This window comes from Enhydra lutris, unplaced genomic scaffold (assembly GCF_002288905.1).
Source record: "Enhydra lutris kenyoni isolate GAN:26980312 unplaced genomic scaffold, ASM228890v2 scaffoldscaffold46, whole genome shotgun sequence".
Classification (NCBI taxonomy): Eukaryota; Metazoa; Chordata; class Mammalia; order Carnivora; family Mustelidae; genus Enhydra; species Enhydra lutris.
In genome coordinates this window covers 4,102,199-4,124,706 of record NW_019154130.1, presented here as the reverse complement: position 1 = coordinate 4,124,706, position 22,508 = coordinate 4,102,199, and the positions used below count along the sequence as shown (strand labels likewise).

At 62.0% G+C, this 22,508-nt stretch overlaps 1 protein-coding gene across 1 annotated transcript in view; it reads right to left on the bottom strand.

Annotated features, from left to right (window-relative positions):
• Window positions 1-22,508, bottom strand: part of LOC111156480 (nuclear receptor corepressor 2) — a 207,664-nt gene that overhangs the window by 24,504 nt on the left and 160,652 nt on the right. Inside the window, exons 20-29 of the mRNA XM_022517407.1 lie at window positions 19,658-19,805; window positions 17,658-17,708; window positions 16,004-16,631; window positions 9,152-9,272; window positions 8,062-8,218; window positions 3,817-3,981; window positions 2,902-3,041; window positions 2,116-2,218; window positions 1,776-1,880; window positions 1,385-1,488 (exon numbers count right to left, since the gene is read on the bottom strand). Coding sequence (XP_022373115.1) covers window positions 1,385-1,488; window positions 1,776-1,880; window positions 2,116-2,218; window positions 2,902-3,041; window positions 3,817-3,981; window positions 8,062-8,218; window positions 9,152-9,272; window positions 16,004-16,631; window positions 17,658-17,708; window positions 19,658-19,805 — 1,722 coding nt within the window. The remainder of the gene's footprint in view (window positions 1-1,384; window positions 1,489-1,775; window positions 1,881-2,115; window positions 2,219-2,901; window positions 3,042-3,816; window positions 3,982-8,061; window positions 8,219-9,151; window positions 9,273-16,003; window positions 16,632-17,657; window positions 17,709-19,657; window positions 19,806-22,508) is intronic.

Here is a 22,508-nt window from a genome sequence, read left to right as displayed (position 1 = left end):
CCCTCTGTGGTGTGATCTGAGGCCACTGGGGTCGGAAACAGCTCACCGCGGGCCAGCCTATGGCCTGACGCTCCGCCATGAACATGCGTGTGGGCCGGGCACGGTGTGCCCTGCGAGCGTGACTGCCGAGGTCCGAGTCTGTCTGTCCCTATGCCCTGTGTCTGTGGGCGTGTCTGCATGTCTGCATGAGTGTCTCTGTGTGCGAGCGTGTCTGTGCCTGGGCTCCCGGGCACGCACACCGGTGCGTTCTGGCTCCCTGTTCTCCGGCACGGTGTTCTAGAGCCCGACGTAGCCGGGCACAAAACTCTGGGTCCACTACTCACTAGCTAAGTGATCTCAAGTCTACCCTCTGAGCTTCGGTCTTCTTATCTATAAAACGAGCTGCGACAGCACCGACCCATGCTGGGTCCGTATAACGTGCCCTGTCCAAAGCTCGGTGGAGGGAAGGAGAGCAAGCCCAGGGCCCCAGGAGGAGGTGACGCAGCCACACGTCACGCTCGTTGGCCAGGGAGGAGAGAGCTCAACGAGCCCCAGATGTGCGGGGAGCCCCAGACCTCAGTCACATAGAGAACTGATCCCCCCTCCCTGATACCAGGGGGCCTCTGGATCGGCTCCCCCTGCAAGGCCGGGGAGGGGACGATGTCATCCCACACTCCCGGTTGCGGAGGTAAACGAAGCTACGATGCTGGACTCCAGCCCTTCAGTGGCCGACACCACACGCGGTCAAGGCCGGCACAAGAGGAAACCTCTTTGTTTTCTGGGACTAAAGTCCAAACCAGGGAGGATGAGGACGGTGCGCAAGGAGCCACAGGGGTGGGGGCCAGCTGCGCCAGAGTGCAGAGGACCCCCCCCACGACCTGGCCCATGGAGGCCCACCCCTGCTCCAGGCACCGCGGCCCTTGGCTGTTCCTTGCACGTGTCAGAGAGGCTCGCAGGTGCTGTTCCCCAAACCGGGAATGCTGTTCCCCCAAGAATCCTGCGGGGCTTACCCCTAAGCAGTCTCCCACACTAGCCTGGGCGGCCCCAGGTGTCCTTAATCACAGTGTTTTACTCCATCGGAAGCACTGGATGCTCTGAGGCCATCGGCCAGCCCTGCCGGGTCTGTGACTCTCGGGCTGCCTGCTGTGGCTGCCCCGCCAGCTCCCGGGGACGGGCGAGTTTTGGACGCCACTTAGCACCTAACGTGCCTGGCCCCGAGCAGACAAGATAAATGACCACGAGGCAAATCGCCACCCCATCCACCACGACTGGTGCCGCGCAGGGACGCCGGAGGGAACAGATGGCTGGCCCACCACTCTGCCTGCGGTCAGGGCCACATCCAGAGCCGCGGCCCGCCGGTCCCCCCTCCAACCCTCCCCCGGCAGGCGGGGGCCCAGACACCTACGTGGGTGATGGAGCCACGGTACGTGATGGGACTCTCGGAAGGCACCCGCGTGCTGGGGATCCCCTTGGTGATGCTTCCTCCTGGAACCGAGCCCAGGGACGTCCCTAAAAGACAAGACACAGGGGTACAGGGTGTCTGTAACCCCTTCCCAGGGGACTGTGCTCCCGCTGACCTGCGAGGCCCCTGCTGTCTCAACACAAAGGGCCACTGCCCCTCAAGAGGCGAACCGTTATGAAGAGGGGCTTTGGGACCCTCTGGGAGAGAACGAGGCTCAGCAGATTTTGGATAAAAGATCCCGTTCCTACCTCGACCCTCCTCCAAAGAGTGGAGGGGCAGCTGCTGGGGTTGCAGGACAGACCCCAGGCCCCACGCCCGCCCCTCATGCCCTCACCTCTCAGTACGGACGTCTCCTGGGCTGTGGGCACCCCCAGGCTTTCCGGTGGCCCAGCCTGGCCCCGCGGGGACAGCTGCTCCTGCTTCACTCCGCTGTAGGGCGCTGGGGATGGGCGAGAGCAGTGAGCCACGCGCCCCTGCAGTAGGGGCTCAGAGGGAGGGCCCCCACCTAATCCTGTCCAGGGGCTGAGCTCCAGAACAGCCAGGGATTTGGAACTGCCCCCCTGCCCTCAAGTTCAGGTCACGGTTCCAGTGGCCAAGTGGCTTTCCCTCATGCCCCCAACACGGACCCCCAGAGCCAAGCCTGGGCCATCCAGGAAGGGGAGCGCGATCCTTACCCAGCTTCTTGGGGTCCATGGTGAGGGGCAGCCCCATGGTGATGGGGCCCACAGGGGCCTTGGCGTGCTCGGAGTATGGGACGTGGAGCTGCACGGACATTCCCTGTGAGGGACAGAGGTCATGGGGTCAAAGGGGCCCTCACAGTCCCTCCACCCCATGCCCAAGCCCAGCCAGAGTGCCCTGACATCCCCTTCCACGAAAGCCCGAGAGGAGATCACATGCAGGTCGGGGCTCTGGGCCTCAAGTCCGAGTGACCATGGGCAAGTCCCTGACTCTCCTGACCTCGGTCTCCTCACCTGTGAAGTGGCCCTCGTGACCCGGTATGGTTTCAAGGGAACGGTGCGCGCACGGGGGCTGGGACGGAGCAGACCCCTTGCCCCTGTCCCTTGCCACACAGGTGGGTGGGATCGGGGAGGCCAAGAGGCGGGAAGTCACAGGCTCACCACGTGCTATGTGTCTAGTGCATTCAATCTTCAACTTCACAGAGGGGAAACCGAGGCACAGAAAGCGTAGGTAACTGCCCCAAGGCCGCACAATCTGCTTGCAGAGCCCCTGCTCTTGACTGCCCCAGAGGCCCAAGGTACCGAGTGCCTGGGACAAGCTCCAGCCAGCTGAGGCCCCAGCACTGCCGTGCAGAGAGATGACCCTAGCCCCTTGGGTACCCAGCTCCCGATGTCCCCACTTTACAGATGGAAAGACTGAACCCTCAAAAGAGGAAGGAGCTGTTCTCCGGGGACCAGGCCACACAGACACTTGGGGGGGGGGCGCCAAGCCTCCTGCCTCACCTGGGAGATGGCACTCATTTGCCTCTCGAGGACGCTGGGGTGCTTAGTGGAGGAGATGAGGGGCGGTGGGTTGGAGATGGTGGGTGGGCGTGGCAGCACGGGCCGGACACTGTCGTGGAGGCCCAGGGGCAGTGGGTGACCTGCAGGGCACACATTTGTCCACCACAGGGCCCCAGCAGTGGCCGTGGCCCAGATACCCCCCCCCCACCCCAGACACCTCCCTGTCCACATGTGCCCCTGCTGCTCCTCCCATCTCTGTCCTGATAAGCCCCTGTGTCTTCAGTTCAGACGTCACAACTCAGGGAAGGCTCCCTCCACCCTGTCACAGCCCAGTCCCTGGCCTGAGCCACCCCCGCACCCTCCCCGTCGGGCCCAGACCCGGGAACTGGTCTCCCCGTTGCAACTTTACACAAACCTCCCCTCCCCCCAGTGATAGCCCATCCCCCCACAGGAACCGAAGGATCTTTCTAATAAGTCTATGGGCTCACATCCTCCCCACCACACTGTAACCTTCCATGGCTCCCCAGCGTTCCCAGAATAAAGTCTTAACCTCTGACTTGGGCCTTCTGGTTCACCTGACCTGGTGCTTGTGGTCTCCCCAGGCTTTTCTTTCCACCTGTCCCTTCTCCAGCTCTAAGTCACTGGTAGAAAACAGCCCCCACTCTAGAGCTGCCCCTCACCAGCACGAGCACCTCCTATGACTCCCTATTACCAGTGGCCCCGATCTTAATCCTGCCAATTTCTCAACTCTCTATAGATCTCCTCCTCTCCTTTCACTGACCAGACCATCCCTCCTGCTGGGTCCCAGCAGACTCTAAGCTCTTTCTGCACATGGTTCCAAACCACTGCACGGAGCTGGCACCCAGTGACCCAGCGTGGCACCTGAGGAGCCCAAGCTTGGGCCAAGCTACTCACCAGGTGGGGCGTAGGAGAAGGCGGAGGGGTCAGGGGCATGCGGAGAGGCCTTGATCACCTCACGAGGGGGCACAGGGAAGGGTAGGCCTGACGTCCAGCACGGGGGCTCCGTGGGCAGCTTCTGGCCCTCAGGGGCAAAGGCCGGGAAGAACACAGGCTTCTCTGCTGAGGGGACGAGGGAGGGCAGTCAGTCAAACTTGGCCCCCCTCGGGGACCCAGTGGCCGTGCCATGCCTGCTCAAACAAGGCCCTCCTGTGCCCACAGCACTGGCCTTAGGCAAGGATGGGGTCCTGGCCAATAGGAATAGGGGTCTGTGTTGGGAGCTGGCCCCACCCTGAGCCCTGAGCCCTCATGATCCGAGGGAGCTTCTAAGTCCCAGGGTGCTAGGCAGGCAAGGCGCGTGGACAGAGCTTCAACACAGGGGTTGGCAACCGGAGGTACGGGGCCCGCCGCCCATGGACTTGTCTACGGCAGAGCTGAGCAGTGGCCGCAGGGACTGGCTAGCCACGAAGTCTGCAGTATTTACTGTCTGGCTTTTTCTAGAAAAAGCTGGTTGGCCTCTGCACAGCGAGGAAGGCTTGCTATGATATGTATGCCCTGGCCAGGTGGCCGGAGGTCCAGACGCTTGGGAGAACCACCCCCAAGGCAGCCGTTTGTCGAACAGGGACGATGTGCCGGACACTGTGCTAAGCGCCCCCCGCGGGCATGGACCCCAGGAGGCTCCTTAGTAAGCTCGTGTGAAACAGACTGCGGCCAGAGCTGCCGTACGGAGGGGGAAACGGAGGTACAGACACACGGTGGCACGTTCTAAGGTCACCAGCAAGTCCCTGGCTCAGTCAGGACCTGACCGCTCGCCGGCCCGTGCAGCTCAGATCACACAACGGCAGGGCAGCGCCCTCCCCTGCCCAGGCCTCCCACAGACTGGCACTTCTCAAGGCCATCGTATGTGCCAACTTGCTCATCCTCGCTGCACCCGGAACTGCTGCCATCCCCGTTTTTCAGATGGGAAAACTGAGGCCAGGAGAGGGGAAGTCACCCGGTCAAAGGCCCACGGTGGGCGAGGGAGGGAGCCTGGAGCCCAGGCAGTCAGGCTACAGGCCGCAGTCCGAGCCTTCACTAGGCGCTGTGCCCGCAGGACGGTGAACGACAGCTGGCCCCGGATTCTCAGGCCTGGAGGACACCCTGTGGCCAGGGCCAAAGGCCAGGGGCTCGGGTCTGTCGTCATGCTGTTCTCCCGCCCACCTCCCACTCTACTGACATCTGCCTCAAGCTCTGAACCTCTCCCTTGAGAACTGGCTGGAAGACCAGTCCCAAGAGAGAGAACTGGCTGAGAAGCTGGGCAGGAGACACAACTTGGAAATGCCAGAACTCTCTAGGCCCTGGGACAAGAATAGCAGGCAGGTGTCATCTCTTGGGCCACCTCCAGATGACAGAGGGAAGCTCTGACAGCCCCCGGAGCTGCGGCAGCCAAGTGTTAGCATCGATTGGTGATGCCTGCGGTGGGCACAGCCGGTGGCCGGGGAGGCGTGCGCGCTCCAGATTCTCTCCCCCCGCCCAGAAGAGACCGAGGTCCCCCTGAACCTGTGCCCTGCTGAAGTGGGCAGCCCACAGGACAGGGTCACAGGGGCCGGGAATCCCCCCGGGCCTTGGCTTGTCCAGCTATCCAGTCTGTGTGCTGCTCGCCGCAGCCTCACTCGGGCTGCGGTGGGCGGGGGTGGGCTCCGGGGCTGGAAGGGAAATCTGGGGTTGGGCCAGGCTGGGCAGGAGGCCGAGAGCCTGTAGAGACAACCTGTTCCTCCAGCTGTCCCCAGGGGAGCTGAGGGACTGGCTTGGCTGAGCTGCTCCATGCAGGAGCCAGGCAGTAGGGAAGGTTCCCGCAAGACTAGCAAGGTAGTGCTGGATGTCAAGTTCACACTTGTGCCTAAGGGCACTGAGCGGCGGGGCAGACCCCACAAGAAATGTACGCAGTGTCTGCTACCCGGCGCGCCGTCTGCGGCGGGGAGTCACGCCAGGAAACAGCACGACCCGAGGCCAGACTCAGAAACCACCGGTGCCGGCTTCCTTCCTTCCAGGACAGGGTCTATGACCTGTCCCAGCAGGCCCTGGCCAGCCCTGTGTGGTGCCCAGCCACCCATGGACAGCAAGCACAGCCCTGCTCAGGTCTGACACGGGCTGGAGCTGTTTGGGCCCCTGACATCACCGCACAGCCAACCCCTGGGCTGATGCCCCAAAGCCGGAAGGTCTTCCAGAGCCAGACCCCGCTCTTGCCCGGCAAATCCCACCCCTGTCACGGGCTGTCCTGGCCCCAGTATGGGGGCCAGCTGGGTCCTGAGAGCAGACAGACAGCCCGGCCTCACCCTGCCTCAAGTTCGTCAGCAGGTCCCCCTGGCTCTGCTTCTGAAGCAAACTCCTCGCGCACCCCCTTCCTCCCCACCTCATGGTCACCACGCAGTCCAGGCTGGCACCACGGTGGTCAGGAACGGCACTGTGGCCTCCCCCATCTGCCCACAACTCCCTGGAGCCCTTACTCCTCAACAATGACCGGAGAGCGAGAAAGAGATCTTTCCAAAATGGAATTAGATTCTCTCCCACAAGACAAACACATTAAATCTCCTCCTGAAAAGGCTTCTTCCATACCTGAGACAAAATCCACATGGTACCATGGCCTACAAGGCTCTAAGCAATCATGAGCCATTTCCCTCTCTGATTCTCTATCCTACCCTCTCCCCAGCCACAGCGACCTTCTGGCAACTCCCCAAACACATCAAACTACCCCAGGGCCTTTGCACATGCTCTTTCCGCTGCTTGGAACGCCCTTCCCCCAGATCTTCCCATGACTGAGTCATCATCTCCACAGAGACAGCTCCTCTGAGCCTCTCTTCACCCTGCTTTGTTCTTCAACTGTGTGAACGAACCTAAAGTCATCCTGCTTTCTTATGTGCATGCCCTGGCTTAGGGTCCTTCTCAGTCACATGAAGAGTTCCCTGAATCAAGGACTTCGTCCTGCTCGCTGCTGCACCCCTGGGCCCTAGCCCAGCACTTGAGCATCCCAGGTGTTGAACAAATGTCCTGGTCCAGGGGCCGCAAGCCAGCCTGTGTGCGGGCCGGGATGCAGGCCTGCCCCTGCGGGTGGCATCGGAGAGTTCCTGCGGCAGGTTGGAGTGGCTGCAGGGAGGTGAGGGGCAGGCTGACTAAACAGGGAATGTCTGGCAGGCCCGTGTCACTTGTGGGAAGCATGCAGCCGTCCTCCTTCAGGGACAGCCCTGTTCTTTGTCCTCAGGCAAGCAGCACCACCCTCGAGGCGGCCTGTGGTCCAGGGCCAGCCTGGCTTTCCAGAGAAGGGCTGCTCTACCCAAGAGGGTGCAGGCGGCGCCTGCCCCCAGAGCCCACCCCTGTGCTGTGCTGCTCAGGGAGGGTGGGCGGAGGTCCCGCTGCCCTCCGACGCGGAGAGTGGCCGGCAGACGCGTAGGCCGGCCCAGCGCGGGGAAGCCTCCGGAGGGCCGTTGCCCATCACTTGTGATGCACACGGCAGGTGCGGCTCGCCGGGCTGCCCCGGGGAGGGGGGCCCCTCTGGGGATGCAGGCCTGGAACTTCTCGGGTCCAGCGGGGAACGTGAGGCAGAGGCAGACAATCCAGAGAACAAGAAACCACGCCTTGCCTGTCCCCCGACCTTGAGCTTCACGTGGAGACAATAAAGCATGCCCTGGGCAGCTTCTCAGGGAATTACCCCCGCGGGCACCCCAGTGAACCCAGCGACCTCGGGCTGGAACAAGGTCAGGGTGAGCACTGCAGGGAGCAGTGCTTCCTGCCCAGGCCCCAGAGCTGCCGCCAGCTGGGCGCCGAGGCTTGTCCACGGTTCTGGGAGCTCACGGGTGGGCTGAACCACGGGGAGTCACAGGCTGAGCCACAGACAGGCTTATGCGCATACACAATGCTCTGAAAATGTTTTTAAGTTGCCAACGCTGAGAAACGGCCCCTCAGGTGAAAAGGTGGATTTCTGGCTTCCCCGGAAGCACGACAGGGGCCATCCTGCTGCGGGGGGACTTGACTGAAAGCCAGGATGGGCCTACCTCAGAGAGAGCAGGGTCCTCTGATTCGCCCCCGTCCCCGCCGTGCCCTGCTGACCCCTCCACCCGTCTGACCCCTCTGGCTGGCCCACTCTGCCACTCTGCTCGGCGTCTGCAGCAGCTGCCCTGGATGCATAGACACCCCTACCCCTCGCCCCTGCAGGCCCCCCCCACTCACCCTCTTTGTCGGCAGGTGGTGCAGGGCTCCTGCTTTTCCCTCGAGGGCTGCTGCTGGGCTGCTGGGGGGTGTCGTTCTCCGGCTGCAGGGGCTGTGGTGGCGGCGGGGCGGGGGGAGCTGCGTCCTCCCGGGGGGGCTCATGGACTTTGCTGACCTGCTGAGAGAAGCAGGGGGAGGTACATAGCTTCACAGGCTGTCCAGGGGCCTTAGCTGAGGAACAGCCTTCCGGGCTCCCTACACATGACAAGCCAGCCTGAGAGCCAAGGCAGTGACGTGCCCAAGGGCACATGGCTCAGGGACAGGAGAGCAGGTTTCCGCGCATCCCAGCAACCCAGTGGGGAGCCCATGCCTGGGCCCCGAGTCTCTGTGGGTCTCAGAGAGATCAGCATTGACAAACGGGACTGCACCCAGCCCTGGGGAGCCAGCAGTGTAGCCCGGGCCGCCCTGTGCACCTCACTCCGAAAGCCCCGGTCAGCTCAGAGCCCCTCAGCCCACAGCTCCCCGCTGCACTTGGGGAAGCCCGGGCACACTTGCTCAGAGAGGGGTGGTTGGCAGCGGCTGGGTCGTGGTGAAGAAAGGGCTCCCCCAAGGGGCCTGGAGATTCTTCTGGGTAGCCTCCCCCAAGGGCCTCCTGTTTAGAGCGAGGCCTTCTCCCCAGGGTGCTGGGACCTGCTGTTCCTGGTCTGGGGGAGCTCTGGAAGACCCCCGGGGGGCTGGGGGAGCCTGGTGGGTACGGCCGTTCCAGGCCCAAAGGCCTGCAGGGGCGCCGGGCCAGGAGGGCAGGAGGCAGCCCTGCAGGCTGCGAGCTCCCTCGTTCCCGCACAGCCCCACCCGGCTCGCCTGCCGGCTCCCTGGAGCCGTTCCCGCCTCATCTCCATGGGGATTTCTCCAGGAAACAGGAGGCTGCTGGGAAGGGCTGGGAGGAGTGAGGCTGCAGGTGCTGCCCCCCCCCACCTGCCGCCCCCAGGGGCTGTGCGCCTGCCCTGATCCACTGCCTTCCCGAAGCAGAGGTGAAGGGTGGGGGGCACGGCGGACGTGGCCTTCCTTGGCAGGAGTCCCGGGGTGCGAGAGGGGGCACCTGGGCACTCACAATGGGGGGTATGGCGGCCGCCCGCTGCTTCAGCTGTTTCAGGTCCAGAGGCTTCTGGGGTGAGGCGTTGGCCCTGGTGTCGCCGGTTGGGGTGAGGAGGCTGGGCCGTGGTGACAGCAGCCTGAGGGAGAGACGAGCGTCAGCCCGGGGGCTCACAGCTGGCTCTCCTGGCTCCAGCCCTGCACAACGGGGGCTGGAGGCGCCGCCAGAAGTGAGGCACGTGTCCAGGGCCACCTGGCCCAGGAGACCCACCAGGACTCTGGGAGTGGGGATCGGGGACAGACGACTCCTCCCTCCCTCCTCAGGGCCCGGAGACCCAGGCCAGGATCAAACACTGGCCTGAGACAGCCCAAGCCAAGCAGACTACCAGGGAAGCCCAACGCAGGGCCTGAGGCATGCGCGGCCCTTCGGAAGCTGTAGCAACGTGGAAGAATCCACTGGATGAGGGCTCGGCGAGCGTCAGACTATCCATCGCGCACATGTGAGAGGCTCGGGCGCCAGGGCATCGAGCAGAGTGGACCCCGCTCACTGGAGGACAGGGGCTGGAGAAACTACCCACGCAACTAGAAATCTCCACCAACTGCAACCTCACGTTGACTGAAGAGCTAAGAGCAGGTAGACTGCAGCTGCTCAGCTGGTACACGGTCTACACCAGCCAGAAGTGTGGCCCGGAGCTGAACCGGGCCTGTAAATGCTTCATTCCCCAAAGCGAGCTCACGTCCACCTGCTGCGGACATACAGAACTGGGCACCTGAGAGCGGATGCCAGGGGCAGGGTCCCTCCAATGTAGGGCTGCAGTGTCTGAGGCACCCGGGCAGAGCCTGCCCTGTGGGGTGGGGCTCCTGAGGGGTTCATAGATGTCACCTCCTTTAGGAAGTCTTCAGGGATTTCTAGGAACTCCCGAAGTACTGGGCACAGCAACCTGCCACAAACCCTGTCTGGCCCCCCAGTTGGCATGAAGTCTTCAAGGTGGGAACTCAGTCTGCTGCAGCCTCAAACCCTCGTCCACCCACCAGGGCTGCCAGGTTCCTGCCCAGCTGCTGACTCTCTCCTGCCACCTGCACTTGCTGAACACACAGGAGACCCAGCGCTGTGCCTAGGGAGCACAGGGACCCGGCATCCAGTCTCAGCCTGCAGGACGCCGCGGCAGATAACCCAACAGGGTGCACCAGGGCATCGGCCACGGGCCGGGATTCACCCAGAGGGCAAAGCTAAGGCCGGGTCCCCAGAACCGGAGGATCCTGTGGGCACAGCCCCCACTGTGCTCCGCGATCGTACCAGGTGATGCCACGCACGGACTGTAAGCCACAGCCACTGCCTTCCAGGCGAGAGCCATGCTAACCAGGACAGGGCTCACGCCTGTCCACGACCCCGCAGCTGCTGCCAGACCCCCAGCGACGAGGAAACCACGCCTCCTTCTGCAGATGGAGCCGGGCAGACACCTAACTTAGGCCTAGGTGCCCTCTGCTCTCGGTGGCGCAGCCACAAAGCCGTGGCCATGACAGGCTGTCCTGCGGTTACCTGCCTCCTACCCACATCTGCCACACGCTCGGCTGAGCAGACACAGACACGGCGACGCCTGCTGGGGCTGCCTGAGGCGCAGAGGAAGGTCGTCCTGACTTCTCCATGCTCAGCTGGCCTCCATGGTCCTCCCCACCTGCTCACCCTCCCTCCCGCCCTCACCTCTCCACCTCCCCAGACCCTGCTCACCCTCTGCTCCCCAGCTCTGGGGTCTTTCCTGTAGCTGCCAACCCTCCCTGCTCTCCTGCACTCAGGCCCCGGGGCCCAGGCACCCTAACAGGCCTAAGCAGAGACGCCATCAGCTGTTCTAACGCTTGCCACCTGCCTCGACGCATACGCCATGCCCGGCCTCCCCTCCCCTCTGCCTCCCAGCACCCATTTAAACCAACCCACACTTGTAAACGTTAATTTTAAAACGAGCGTGCTTTGGAAGCAGTCCAGCCGTTCCTCTAGAGGCGGAACGCAGTCATCACCTGACCCGGCCATCCGGCTCCTGGGGGTTCGCCCAAGAGAACGGAGAACACAGGACCACGAGAACAACCTGTTCACGAAGATCACAACAGCACCATCGCCACAGCCAACAGGTGCAAACCACGAAAGTACCCCCAAACGGGGTCTGTCCACACAACGGACTGCGATCCAGCCATCCCGAGGAAGAAGCAGGACACCTGCTACAACGTGGACAGACCCTAAGAGCCAGATGCCGACTGAGAGGAGCATCGCGTACGCGACGGGCCACGCACCGGGAGGGGAGCCACTGATAGGAACTGTCCAGAAGGCGAGAATCCACAGACAGAAGAGAGGCAGGTGGAGGCCAGGGGCTGGGGGCGGAACAAGGAGTGCCACTGAAGGGCACGGGTTTCTTTCTGGGGTGCCGGAGAAGCTGTGGGTTCAGTGGCAGTGACGGCTGCACACCGCTGTGAACAGATTAAAATCCACTCCCCCGCACGCAGTGTGGCTGGACTGTATAGTCGGTGAAGGATGGCTCCCTAAGCCGCCATGAGACGAAAATAAAGAACATACTATACGCTAGCCATGAAACCAAGAGTTTGATTGTCCTGTTTCCACAAACGACGAAATGCCGTCTTTTATGGGTGTACAGAAATACGAAACTACTATAAGACACAAGTATTAAAGTTAAAAAGTAACATTTCCTATCAGTTTAAGTATGTTTTTATGACACATATAAAGCGAAGTCTTTGCCAGGGAACTAGGGCCCTCCCCTTGGGCCTGGGCCCTGCCTCGGTTCCCCCACAGCTCCTCGCCCAGGGAGGACCAGTCACATTAGAGAGCAGGGCAGCAGGGACTGCCCCTCACACGCTCTCAGCAAGCCCCCATTCGGGGCACACCCAGAGACCCGGACTCCTCCTTCCTGAGTGTCCCACCGAGGGAGGCAGGAGCTCGGTTCACGAGAGGCCTCCTGACGCCCACCTACCCGCTTGCTGTAAGGGACCAGCTTCCAAGAGCAAGGGTCTGGGTTCAAGTCCTTGACAAGCCTCAGTGACTGGAACCCCGAAAGGAGTAGGACTCCCAACTTCCCTCGTTCCAGCCCCCACAGCGGGTGAGCGCTGCTTCCAGGAGCCCTCCTCAGGGGCAGCCCTGCCTCTATGCTCTTTCCTTTGTCTTCTTGGAAGACAGCAGCTTTTATTTTCCTCTCTGGAGTCCCGGGGGGAGGGGGGAGGGGCTCTCGGAGCCTGGCACCAGGCATGTGACCCGGGAGGAGAGGGGAAGCTGGCAAGGCGGCTGGGAGCGGTTCAGGGCCCAGGCTCCCAGTTCAAAGCCCACCTTCAGCTGTAGGACAGAACCACTGTGCTTCGGTTTCCCCATCTGTAAAATGGGCATGAGAGCAGCCACCCCTGCCCTCCCAGGACAGTTCTGTGGGTAGAACAAGGGGCAGCACAGGAAGCACGGACAGCAGCACCTGGGACTGAGCGGGTCAGGTGATCTTCGCATCACTGTGGGTTTTCTTCCCATGCTGGAGGGCCAGGGCTGGGGGAGAGGGATGGGCAATGGGGGACTGGGGACACCCTGGGTCTGGACACCCTCTCTGCTAAACACCCCCCTTGGCTTCCCTATGATCATCAGGCTCCGATCATCCTCTCTGCCATGCATGGGGCTGGAGGGTGAGGGAAGGCTGGTTATGAACCGTGTCTGCATAGACATGGTTCTGTTGCTTCCTGTGAGGCCAGATCCCTGCCCACCTGTCACCTCCTCTCCTGCCCTCTCCCTCGTTCTGCTCTGCCACAGGCCTCTTTGCCTTCCACTGAACATAAGCTCATGCAGCCACAGGGCCTTTGCACCGGTTGCTCCTCCCACACCTCCCACTATAGGCTCTGATGACCCACCCATGCCACCTCCTCAGAGAAGCCTCCCTGACTGCCCCATGCATGGCCCCTGCCCGGCGCCCCTAATCTTCCCATCACCCAGTTATCAATGTTCCCTTTGGGATCCCAGTGGGATCAGGGCTCATCTGTTCTGCTCCCAGCATCCCTCGCACGTAGAAGGGCCCCTGGCAAACACGGGTACCCAGTCAATCATTTATGGAATAAAGAAATAAAAGGGAAAGTGCTGCTGGGGTTCCTTCAGAATTTCCGGGGTGCAGGGGAAGAAGCCACACTCCAGCCCACTCTCGGAGTAGACTTTCAGTGCTCCTAAAGCAGCTCCGCAGGCAGCTAACCATTCACTGAGCACCTAGCATGTGTGGGCCTGCCGCCAGGCTGCGGTCGACGCTATGATGCTCACGGGAAGCCTGAAAGTGGGGACCCCACACCCATCTCAGAGAAAACAGAGGCCCAGGGAAACGGGCTTTCTGGAGTCTCGACCCCGCCAGAAAGTGCCCAGGCACCCTCTCTGGAAACTGGGACAGAGGAGGCCAGGCGAGCTCAAGGCTTAGCCATCAAAGCCACCATCTCTGGTCGTCGGCCAAGAAAACTCCCAGGCAGAGCTGCGTGGCAGAAGGTGATGGAGAGTCAAAGCAGAATATGATTTCTCTCTCCAAAGGTTGTCCGGCAGGGGCTGGAACGAGATGCATCCTGGGCCCGTCCAGGGACGCCCAGCTCACCACACCAGGGCTGCCCAGTGGGAAGGAGGGCCGTGGGTGGCTGGCCAGGACCCGGGGTCGTGCAGGGGCCCACCCGTCCCGCCAGCCCTTCCGGGAGGCCCAGGCTGCCAGGGCCTGCTCTGACGCATCTTGCCTGCGCGGCTGTGGCTGGGGGGAGAGCGGGTGGCAGGCGGCCAGCCAGGAAGAGGTCAGCAAGCTGGCCCAAGTCCAGCCTGGCTCCGAGGGCGGGGGACCAGCCTCGGTCACACAGGGTGTGACAAACCAGGTGTCCTGACTCCCAGCCCAGGGCCGCTGCTCCCCAGGGATCGAATGCTGGACATTCAGGCAGGAAGAGTGGAGAGAGCCAGATCCAGCTGGGGGAGGGAAGGACATGTCCCTGGGTGGGGCTGTTGGGGGAGAGAGGGAGGCTGAAGTAGCCTTTGGGGCTTCAGGCCTGGCCGGAGGGATCTCGGGGGCTAGCGGGGCTCAGCTCAGCCTTCCCCGGTCCCCAGTCTTGGCCAGAGGCCATGTGAACCCAGGAGGCTGCTTATCAGCATGGTTGCCCCATGAGCTCAGCACTCTTCCCACTAGGAGCAGAAACCCGTTTCCATGACTCCGTCCCTGTGGCCAGCAGGAGCAGGGTGGGGAGCCGCCCGCCCTGACCCCATTCCCCAGGCACAAAGAGTGAGTGGAGCAGCCGGTCCCTGGCCGGGGGCCCTTCCCGGAGGATCGGGCGCCCGTGCGTACTGTTCCCAAAGGCAAGGAGCTCAGGACCCCCCGAGCCCTAAGAAGCCTGTGGCCGGGCCTTTGCTGGTCACAGAGCCACCCAGCAGACTACCTTCCTGACACGACGGGGTGAGGCTCCTGCCAGCAAGGGCTCCCAGGGAACCCCGGACACACAAAACACGGATCACTTCCTTTTGTGGAGGAAGACCCAAAGAGCTCTGGATGAATCCAACTTTCACATGAAATGTTCTAGAACTTGCCATTTTAACATGCCCCAAGGTGAATCACGGGGCAGAGGAAAGGTTCTGAGTGAACTCTGCTATTTGAAAGTCAGATTTTCCTCCCTCTCACTCTGCCCAGAACTTTTCTGAGACAGGAGAGGAGAGACAACAGACCGCACTGTTTTTAGTCAAAATAAAAACGACCCGCCTGCCTCACTAGAAAACATTCCTCCAGCGTCCAGATGTGGGTGGGAGCGGGTCTCTGCACCTCTGCCCTCAGCCAGCCCCAACTCAGGGGTATGAGCTTTGGTTTTGGCCAGGGGTTTCAGCGTCCTCAACCATCAGTCAAAATCCAGTGCTCCAAGGGCTCGGGTAGGAGGTGGGGTTGGGCACCTCACCCCAGGAGCAAAGACAAAGGTAAGAAAGGGAGGAACACAGCTCAGAGATGGGGGCACCCAAACAGGACGGCACGGGGGACCCCAAAGCCAGCCCCGAGAGCAGCCTCAACGGCTCAGTCAACTTGAGCCAGGACGGTGGCCTCCAAGTTCCAGCACCCGGACCCTTGGCGGAGGGGACACGAGCCCCCAGGGGTCTCAGCAGTGTGTTACACAAGCAGCCACGGGCAGACCCGCACCACTGTCTGCAGGGACACGGCAGCCATCTCCCGGTGCCTCTCTGACCCCCATTGACGTCCCCGCGTTGGCGGCCAGCTGCTTTCCGAGCCCGAGTCACACCCAGCTGAGCGGGGCACTCCCCTGAGAACAGACTGCAGCCCCGACCTGGCCCGGCCTGCTCACCCTCAGCGGCTACAGGACTCCGCTTGAATCACACGGGCTGTCTCCCACCCCTAGGCCTTGGCACCTGCTGTTCCTGCCTTGTTAAGGATAGAACTGTGGCCCCCACCACCTCCTGAGCCCTCAAACATGCTCAAGCCCAAACAGCCCGGGACCCAAGAATGTGACCTAATTTGGAAAGGGGCTCTTTATAGACGTGATCAAGTTAAGATGGGATCATCAGGGTGGAGCCGAATCCAGTGATGGAGTCCTCATGAGAAGAACTCTGGGCTCGGGGTCACACAGGAAAACACCGCGTGAGGACGGAGGAGTCAGAGCCTTCGGGGGAGCAGGGACCTGGCCACACCCGCACACCTGCAGCCACCCGGTCTGGGGGGGCTTCGTGCCACGGCCCCAGGGAGCCAACCCCACTGCCTGGCACGCGCCCCTTCCAGACCGGCCCGCGGCTGCTCCCTTCCATGTCTAGCCTCCAGACACCGAGTCGGCCGGTGTGCTGATGCCCAGGCGCTGGCTGCAGAGGACGAAGCTGCCACCCGCTCTGCCCACTCACCTATTCTTGTCGCCTCCCTCGGGCTCGTCCACCTCGTCTGCACTGCAGGTGGCACTGGAGTCGCTGTCCTGGGGGGCTGCCGCACCCTTGGCCGTGGGAGCTTTGCCCCCGGGGCCGCTGCCCTCCTTCTTCTCCACCTTGAGGGCCCCCTCGGGCGCGGCCTCGGCACTGGCCTCGGCGCCCCCCTTGCCCTTGTCGGGCCCCTCCTCCGCGGCCTCCTCTTTGCACTCGCTCTTGACGGGCTCCGTGGGGGGCACCTCGCCGGGCTCTTCCGTCTTGCCCATGTCCACAGCCAGCTCTTGGGCCACAGGGGGCTTTTGCTCCTCCTCCGCCACCGCCAGGGTGGCCGCGGCATCGTCCTCCTCCTTCTCCTCCTTGGGGACCACAGGAGGGGGTGCGGTGGGTGATGCGGGTGCTGGCGGGGGCGTGGGCGGGCGGGCGGCTTCAGGGGCCGGGGTGGGCTCAGGGGCAGTCAGAGCGTCCTCTGGCGGAGGGGTGGGTGGCTCAGGGGGTGGCACATCGGGGCCCGGGCCGGGCGGGGGCTTGGGCCCGTTCTGCCCCGTGTCCTTGGCGGCCTCGGTGCGGGGGGAGGGGATGCTCTCAGTGTCAGAGCTGTTGTTGACTGCGGCTGTGAGGGGGAGAGAGGGGCAGGGTGAGTGGTGCCGGGTGGCTCAGGCGTAGACCTGGACCTGCTCATCCCAGCTCCGGGGCCCAAATTCAGGATGCCCTAAGTGGCCCCACAGCCGGACACCCCAACAGCCCTGAGGCTCCCACACACATGGGCAGCCGGCCCCTCCCGGTCCTAGGGCCCTGCCCTCCCCCGCCACCTGCTCCCCATGCTGACCCTGGTGCCCAGGCACCTCACTGACTTCCAGCCCCTGGGGTCACTGGCACCCCTATGTGGCCAGGGCCGGGGGCTCTCATCTGAGCTCCAGAGCTGGCTGTGCCCAAGCCAGAAGCCCAGCCATGGAAACGCAGGTTCCCTCTGGGCCTTGCTCTCCCCCTCTGCAGAGTGGGCAAGCAGATCCTGGCTCACAGGGGGAGTAAGCCAGGGTGTGGCAGCACAGGGTGACACTGGTGACTTCCCTACTGTGTCAGGGGACTCTGAACAGCCTGAGGGGAAAGCGTCCCGTCCCGCGGCATCCCACATCGGGAGGCCCACACGGCCCCGGCACCTGGCAGGTGCACAGGGAAGTGGTAACCAAGTGACTGAACGTGCATCCGGATGAAGGGTGAGGGCAGCTTGCCTCCCACCGGGCTCTTCAGCCTTAACAACACTCCTGTCATTTCTCTGGGTCTCAGTTTCCCCCATTTTGTGTAAAATGGGGACAAAGTGAAAAGCCCTGCACTTGCTGTTGGGAAATCAAACAAGGTGCAAGTCACAGACGAGGACACTGGTGAAAATCAACAGAACAGTGAAGCCAAGCGTACAGATCTGCAAGCTTGAGTCAGGGAACAGCATGGGGAACAGACACCACACAGGGAAGGCGGACAGAGGCAGCAGCAGCACAAATGTTGGCACTCACAGAGGCATGCTCACGGAAGTGAGCCCCTCGCTGAGGACAGGTGCCCTCGGGATGCTCCTGACCCCAGCACAGCCCTACCCTGACCTCGCCCCCCCCACCGCCGCCAGGCCAGCCGGCCACACTCGTACCTGGGCCACTGCATTCCCCTCTGGGCACCTCGCTCCCAGAGGTGTGTAAGGCTGGAAGGAAGCGAGAGAAGGATTAGAAGCAAGGCGGCAGGAGCAGCAGGTGGCAGAGAGGAGATGGCCAGGGGGGCGAGCAACAGGGGGACCTGTGGCCTCATCTCGGAGTGACGTGCCCTTTCCCTTCAGACCCATGGGTGACCTGCAGCGGCCTTGGCCAGCAACAGAGTGGTGCAGGGAGAAGAACCAGTCCCGCCCACTCCTGGGTGTCCTTGGACAAGTCACTGGCCTTCTTTGGACCTGTGTTCCCAGGACGGAGGTGGGGATGCCGACCTCAGAGGTGGGCAGGGTGGAAGGAGCGGCCTTTATGGCCCTGGACCCCATCCCACTGCTCAGCCCCAGAGCCAGGTGGGCAGGGAGCCGCCATGGCCCTGGACAAAGGCCTCCTTCAGCCCCGGCTGCCCAGGATGCAGCAAGGCACTTAATGCCCGCCCCCTGGAGGGGTCTGCCATGCTGCTGGGGCTGGCCAGGCTTTCTAGAAGGTTCCACGAGGGTGACCTCAGGCCCTAACCCGGAACCTCTCTGACCTCCCCCTTCCTGGTCACAAGGCCCAGGATTACATGCAAAAGCTGGCTGGACGGCCAACTCCAACTCCACCAGTTACATGACACCCCATGAGAGCAGTTCTCCTCTCCCTGGGCCTCGGTTTTCAAAACTGACCCATGTGATGGGACTATCACCCTGTACCTTTGTGCAGGATTTTCTAGCCCACTGCACAGGACCCATTCAGAGCCATCAGGTGGTCACAGAGCCTCAGCTCTGCCAGACTAGCCCTCCCCCTCCCTCTCCCGCACCCAGCACATAATGTCCCTCCACCACCCCCACTGTGGGATGTGAGCCCTACAAGTGACGGGGACTTCTCTACCACACAGTTCTCTTACTGGGCAGTGTCTGTTCTGGTCTTAATGCTGAGCCGAAGTCTGGCTTCCTTCTACTCTCCCACTAAGGCTGCATCCTATCCACAGAAACAGCTGGGAGGATATTTAAAGAGGGGGGATTGGGTTTCTGCTTCCTTCTCTTTTTCTGGCTATAAATTCAGGACCCAGAAAACAAGGGCAGAGGGATTTGTGGTGCTCACTCAGATGCTGGCCAGGCCTCTCACCAACTTGGATTAGAGAGACCCAGAGCAGTAAGGGGGCCAGACTCTATCCCCAGCTTGAGGCAAGAGCAACCACATGGCCCAATTCTCTGTTCTCAACCAGGAAGTGAGGTTCAGGCCCGAGAATGCACTGGGGGCTGGCAGGGCTCGAATTTATTTGCAGGCCTGGTTTGAGGAGCCAGGAGGTGACTCCCTCCTTTCTTTATCATGTTGGCAGAAGCTTGGGAGTTTGAATGCAGAGGTAGGCAGACAGGAGGAAAAGGAAGGCACCCTAGGCAGGGGCAGGAGGAAAGAGGGTTCTGTTCGCCAGGAACACGAGGCCCTAAATGGGGCAGCCCTGGGTAGGAAGGGAACAGGAGAGGCATAGGTGTTCAGCTAAGCTAGGGGTTGGGGTCTTTGGGGACAACGTGCATGGGGGACAGGAACAGACCCATGTAATTTATCACCCAAACTGGAGCATTTGGGAGTAATACCATCATCGCCACCATCACCATCACCACCACTATCACCACCACCACCATCTTACCACCACCATCTTCAACACAACCACCAACATTACCACCACCATCACCACCATCACCACCACCACCACCATCACCACCGACACCATCACCATCATCACCATCACCATTGTCACCACATAACCACCACCATCATCACCACCATCACCACCACCATTACCATCATCACCACCATCCCCGCCAACCCCGCCACCATCAACACCACCATCACCATCACCACCAACACCATCTCCATCACCAGCACCATGCTCCCCCTCCAAGGCAGTTCAGGCCTCTTTCCAGGAGGACCCAGACGTTCTTGGGGCAAGTCAGTTCCTGTCCCTCACCTTCTGCCTCCTCCGCCATCTCCTCCTCGTTCCCGCTCGCGCCCGATGCCTCCATCTCCTCATCCTCCACCACAGGCGGGAAGGCAGCCTCTTCACTGGTGGCGGCTGGGGTTTTCTTCTTCTTCCTCCGTGCATTCCTCTCCTTCTCCTAGGGCACAGGGACAGCGGCAGTCACAGCCTGGGCCTGGGCTGTCAGCCCAGGGACTCCCTGTGCCCGGGGCCTTGTCACAGGTGCAGTGGACGGTGATCCCAGCCGAGTGGCCATGAGGCGACCTTCCCCCCTCACGCCCCAACGGCCAAGCATGCCAGTGGCTATTTTTACGGAGGCCTTTATTCTTCCCTCAAGTCCCAGATACGTGTATGGTACAGCCTGGCCGATCAGTTGCCCTGACATCCTTCTGGGACAGGCGAGGAAGGGCTGTTTCTGCCTACAGGCCCCCTGTGACTGGTCCAGCCCCTCTGACGACCCCAGGCAGAGCAGGGACCAGATGTCCCGGAGGACACTGTGCCAGGCACAGTCACTACGTGGGAAGCAAATGAAGGAGGAAAACTTCCTTGCATGTCACCTCTGCCTCTCACGGAGCCCCGGCAGACAGGACTGGTTTGGGAACCTCATCATTTCACTCCCCCAGTCTTTCCAGGATGCCTCCTGCGTGCCAGGACGGCCTCGGGGCTGAGGACACACAATGAATGAGGCAGACAAGGTCCCTGCCCACAGAGGTCTTCTAGTCAGGGGACCAACAAACAACATATCCCTTAATTAGAGACTCAGAGGTGGAGACATGAGCAAGATCAAAACAGACAGGGCGGGGGTTAAACGGGCAGGGAAGGCTTCTTGGAGGAGGTGACCTCTGAGCCAAGGAGGAGCACAGAGAGAGAGAGCCGGCCGGGCAAAGCCCTGGAGGTTGGTGGTCCAGGTAGAGGGAAGTGCGAGTACAGGCCCCCGAGGGGGGGCCCAGCTCAGTGTGCACAAGGAGCAGAAAGAAGGCTCCCACAGCGGGGACTTGCACGGCCCTCCACAGGGCACCCTCGTCCCCGGAAGCCCGGCTCCTTCACTCACGGGCCGGATGCCCATCCCCCAGCTTGGGTGCGAGCTTCGCCCTCCTGGTTGATAGCTGCTGTCTTTGCCCCTCCCGGGGCGAGCTACCGAGTTTTGAGCACATCTGCCGGCTACTGACCGGCTGACCGAGCGGGCGGCCTCTGAGGCTCGAACACACAGTTGGCAGAGTTGGGGTACGTGTGATGGCGGAGTGCTAGGGTCTCAAGGTGACCAGGGACTCCCGGAGGCAGTGGACTGGTTCCCAAGAGGGGATGACCGGCCCCGATGCAGCTGCAGTGACAGGAGGGTCTCAGCCCGAGCCCTTCAGGATCTCCAAGGAAGGAAGTAGAACCTGTGGTGACCTCAGACACGCCAAGAGCCTCAGGGAAGCCCCTCGCATGGGCCCGGGGACGGTCCCCCCAGAATCCATGACCGCCCAAAACTCAGAGTGTGACCTTATTTGGAAATGAGCTCTTTGCAAATGTAATTAGTTCAGATGAGGTCATACGAGATTAGGACGGACCCTGAGTCCGGTAGGACTGGTGTCCTTAAAAGAAGAGGGGGAATCCGGACGCAGAGGCACACAGAAGCACGTAGGGAGCGATGTGTCCAGTGGCCAAGGAACGTCCAGCACGACCGGCCGCCCTCAGCAGCTAGAGGAGCAAGGCAGGCTTCTCCCCGGAGCCTCCGGAGGGAGCAGGGCCCTATAGACACCTCCATTTCAGATTTTTGCCTCCAGATTGTGAGAGAATGCTTTTCTATTGTTCTCAGTCACCTCGTTTGTGGTCCTTTGGTACAGGAAACAGGAACCTCCCCTCCGCCAATGCCCTGGCTCCCTGGAGAAAGCCCCTGACCCAAAACTCTCGGGCCCTCACTATGGCTGGGCTGGGAACAGGCCTCAGTGGGTCCCCAAGCCCCAGCCCCAGTCTGAGAGTGGGATCACTTCCTGTCCTGCCTTCTTCCTGAGCAAATGGGGGTCCTCTGAGCGTAGCCACTCAGAACGTGGGGAGGAAAAGGAAAACGTCCGTTTGCCCGTTAGTCACGGTTTCCGTCACCAACAGGCCAGGGCCATAGCCCCACCCTGCCGAATGTCCCCTGGCCACTGTGGGAACGCCCAGCTCTGTCATTCCCCACCCCCTTCCCCCCCCCCCCCCCCACCGGCTCCAGGGGCTGGCCCGGCCTTGCCCCAAACCCCAAGCTTCTCCCAGAGGCCCAGCTGGAGCCCACGAGGCGCGAGAAAGTTGTGTGACATGTGGGTTCTGTGGGTGCGGCTGAGGGATCCCCCTTCTTCCCCAATCTATTTTTAGCAGACAGGGACTCACTCCTGTGCTTGGGCTGGGTGAGGCAGGCGAGATCTGCCGCTGGAGCGGGGGCGGGGCAGCAGCTGGGTGGGACTCCACAGAGCTGGGAGCCTGGCAGGGAACCGGGGCTCCTGAGGGCCTGGCCGGGATGTGCATCTTCTGCGGACTCAAGGCCAAGCACGGCAAGTATGATGTCAACACTCGAATCCCAACACGGGGTCTGAGAGGCTGGGACTTTCTGAGTGTCTGAGGAATTACACCGAATCCTTCCACATGTGGCCCTGTACCCCCAGAATCAGGAGGGGTGTGCGGAACAGGAAATGCTGGCAAGACAGGTATGATTGCGGCTGCTGTTTATTGAGTACCTACTATGTGCCTGGGTGTTTTCCTGGATTGAGACAACGGAGACACACCTCTGCTCTATAAGCCAGAATACGCTGCCCCTGCTTCAAACCTTCCAGGGGCTCCCTGAAACCCTTGATAGAAAACCCCAGTTGTTCCCCCTCCATAT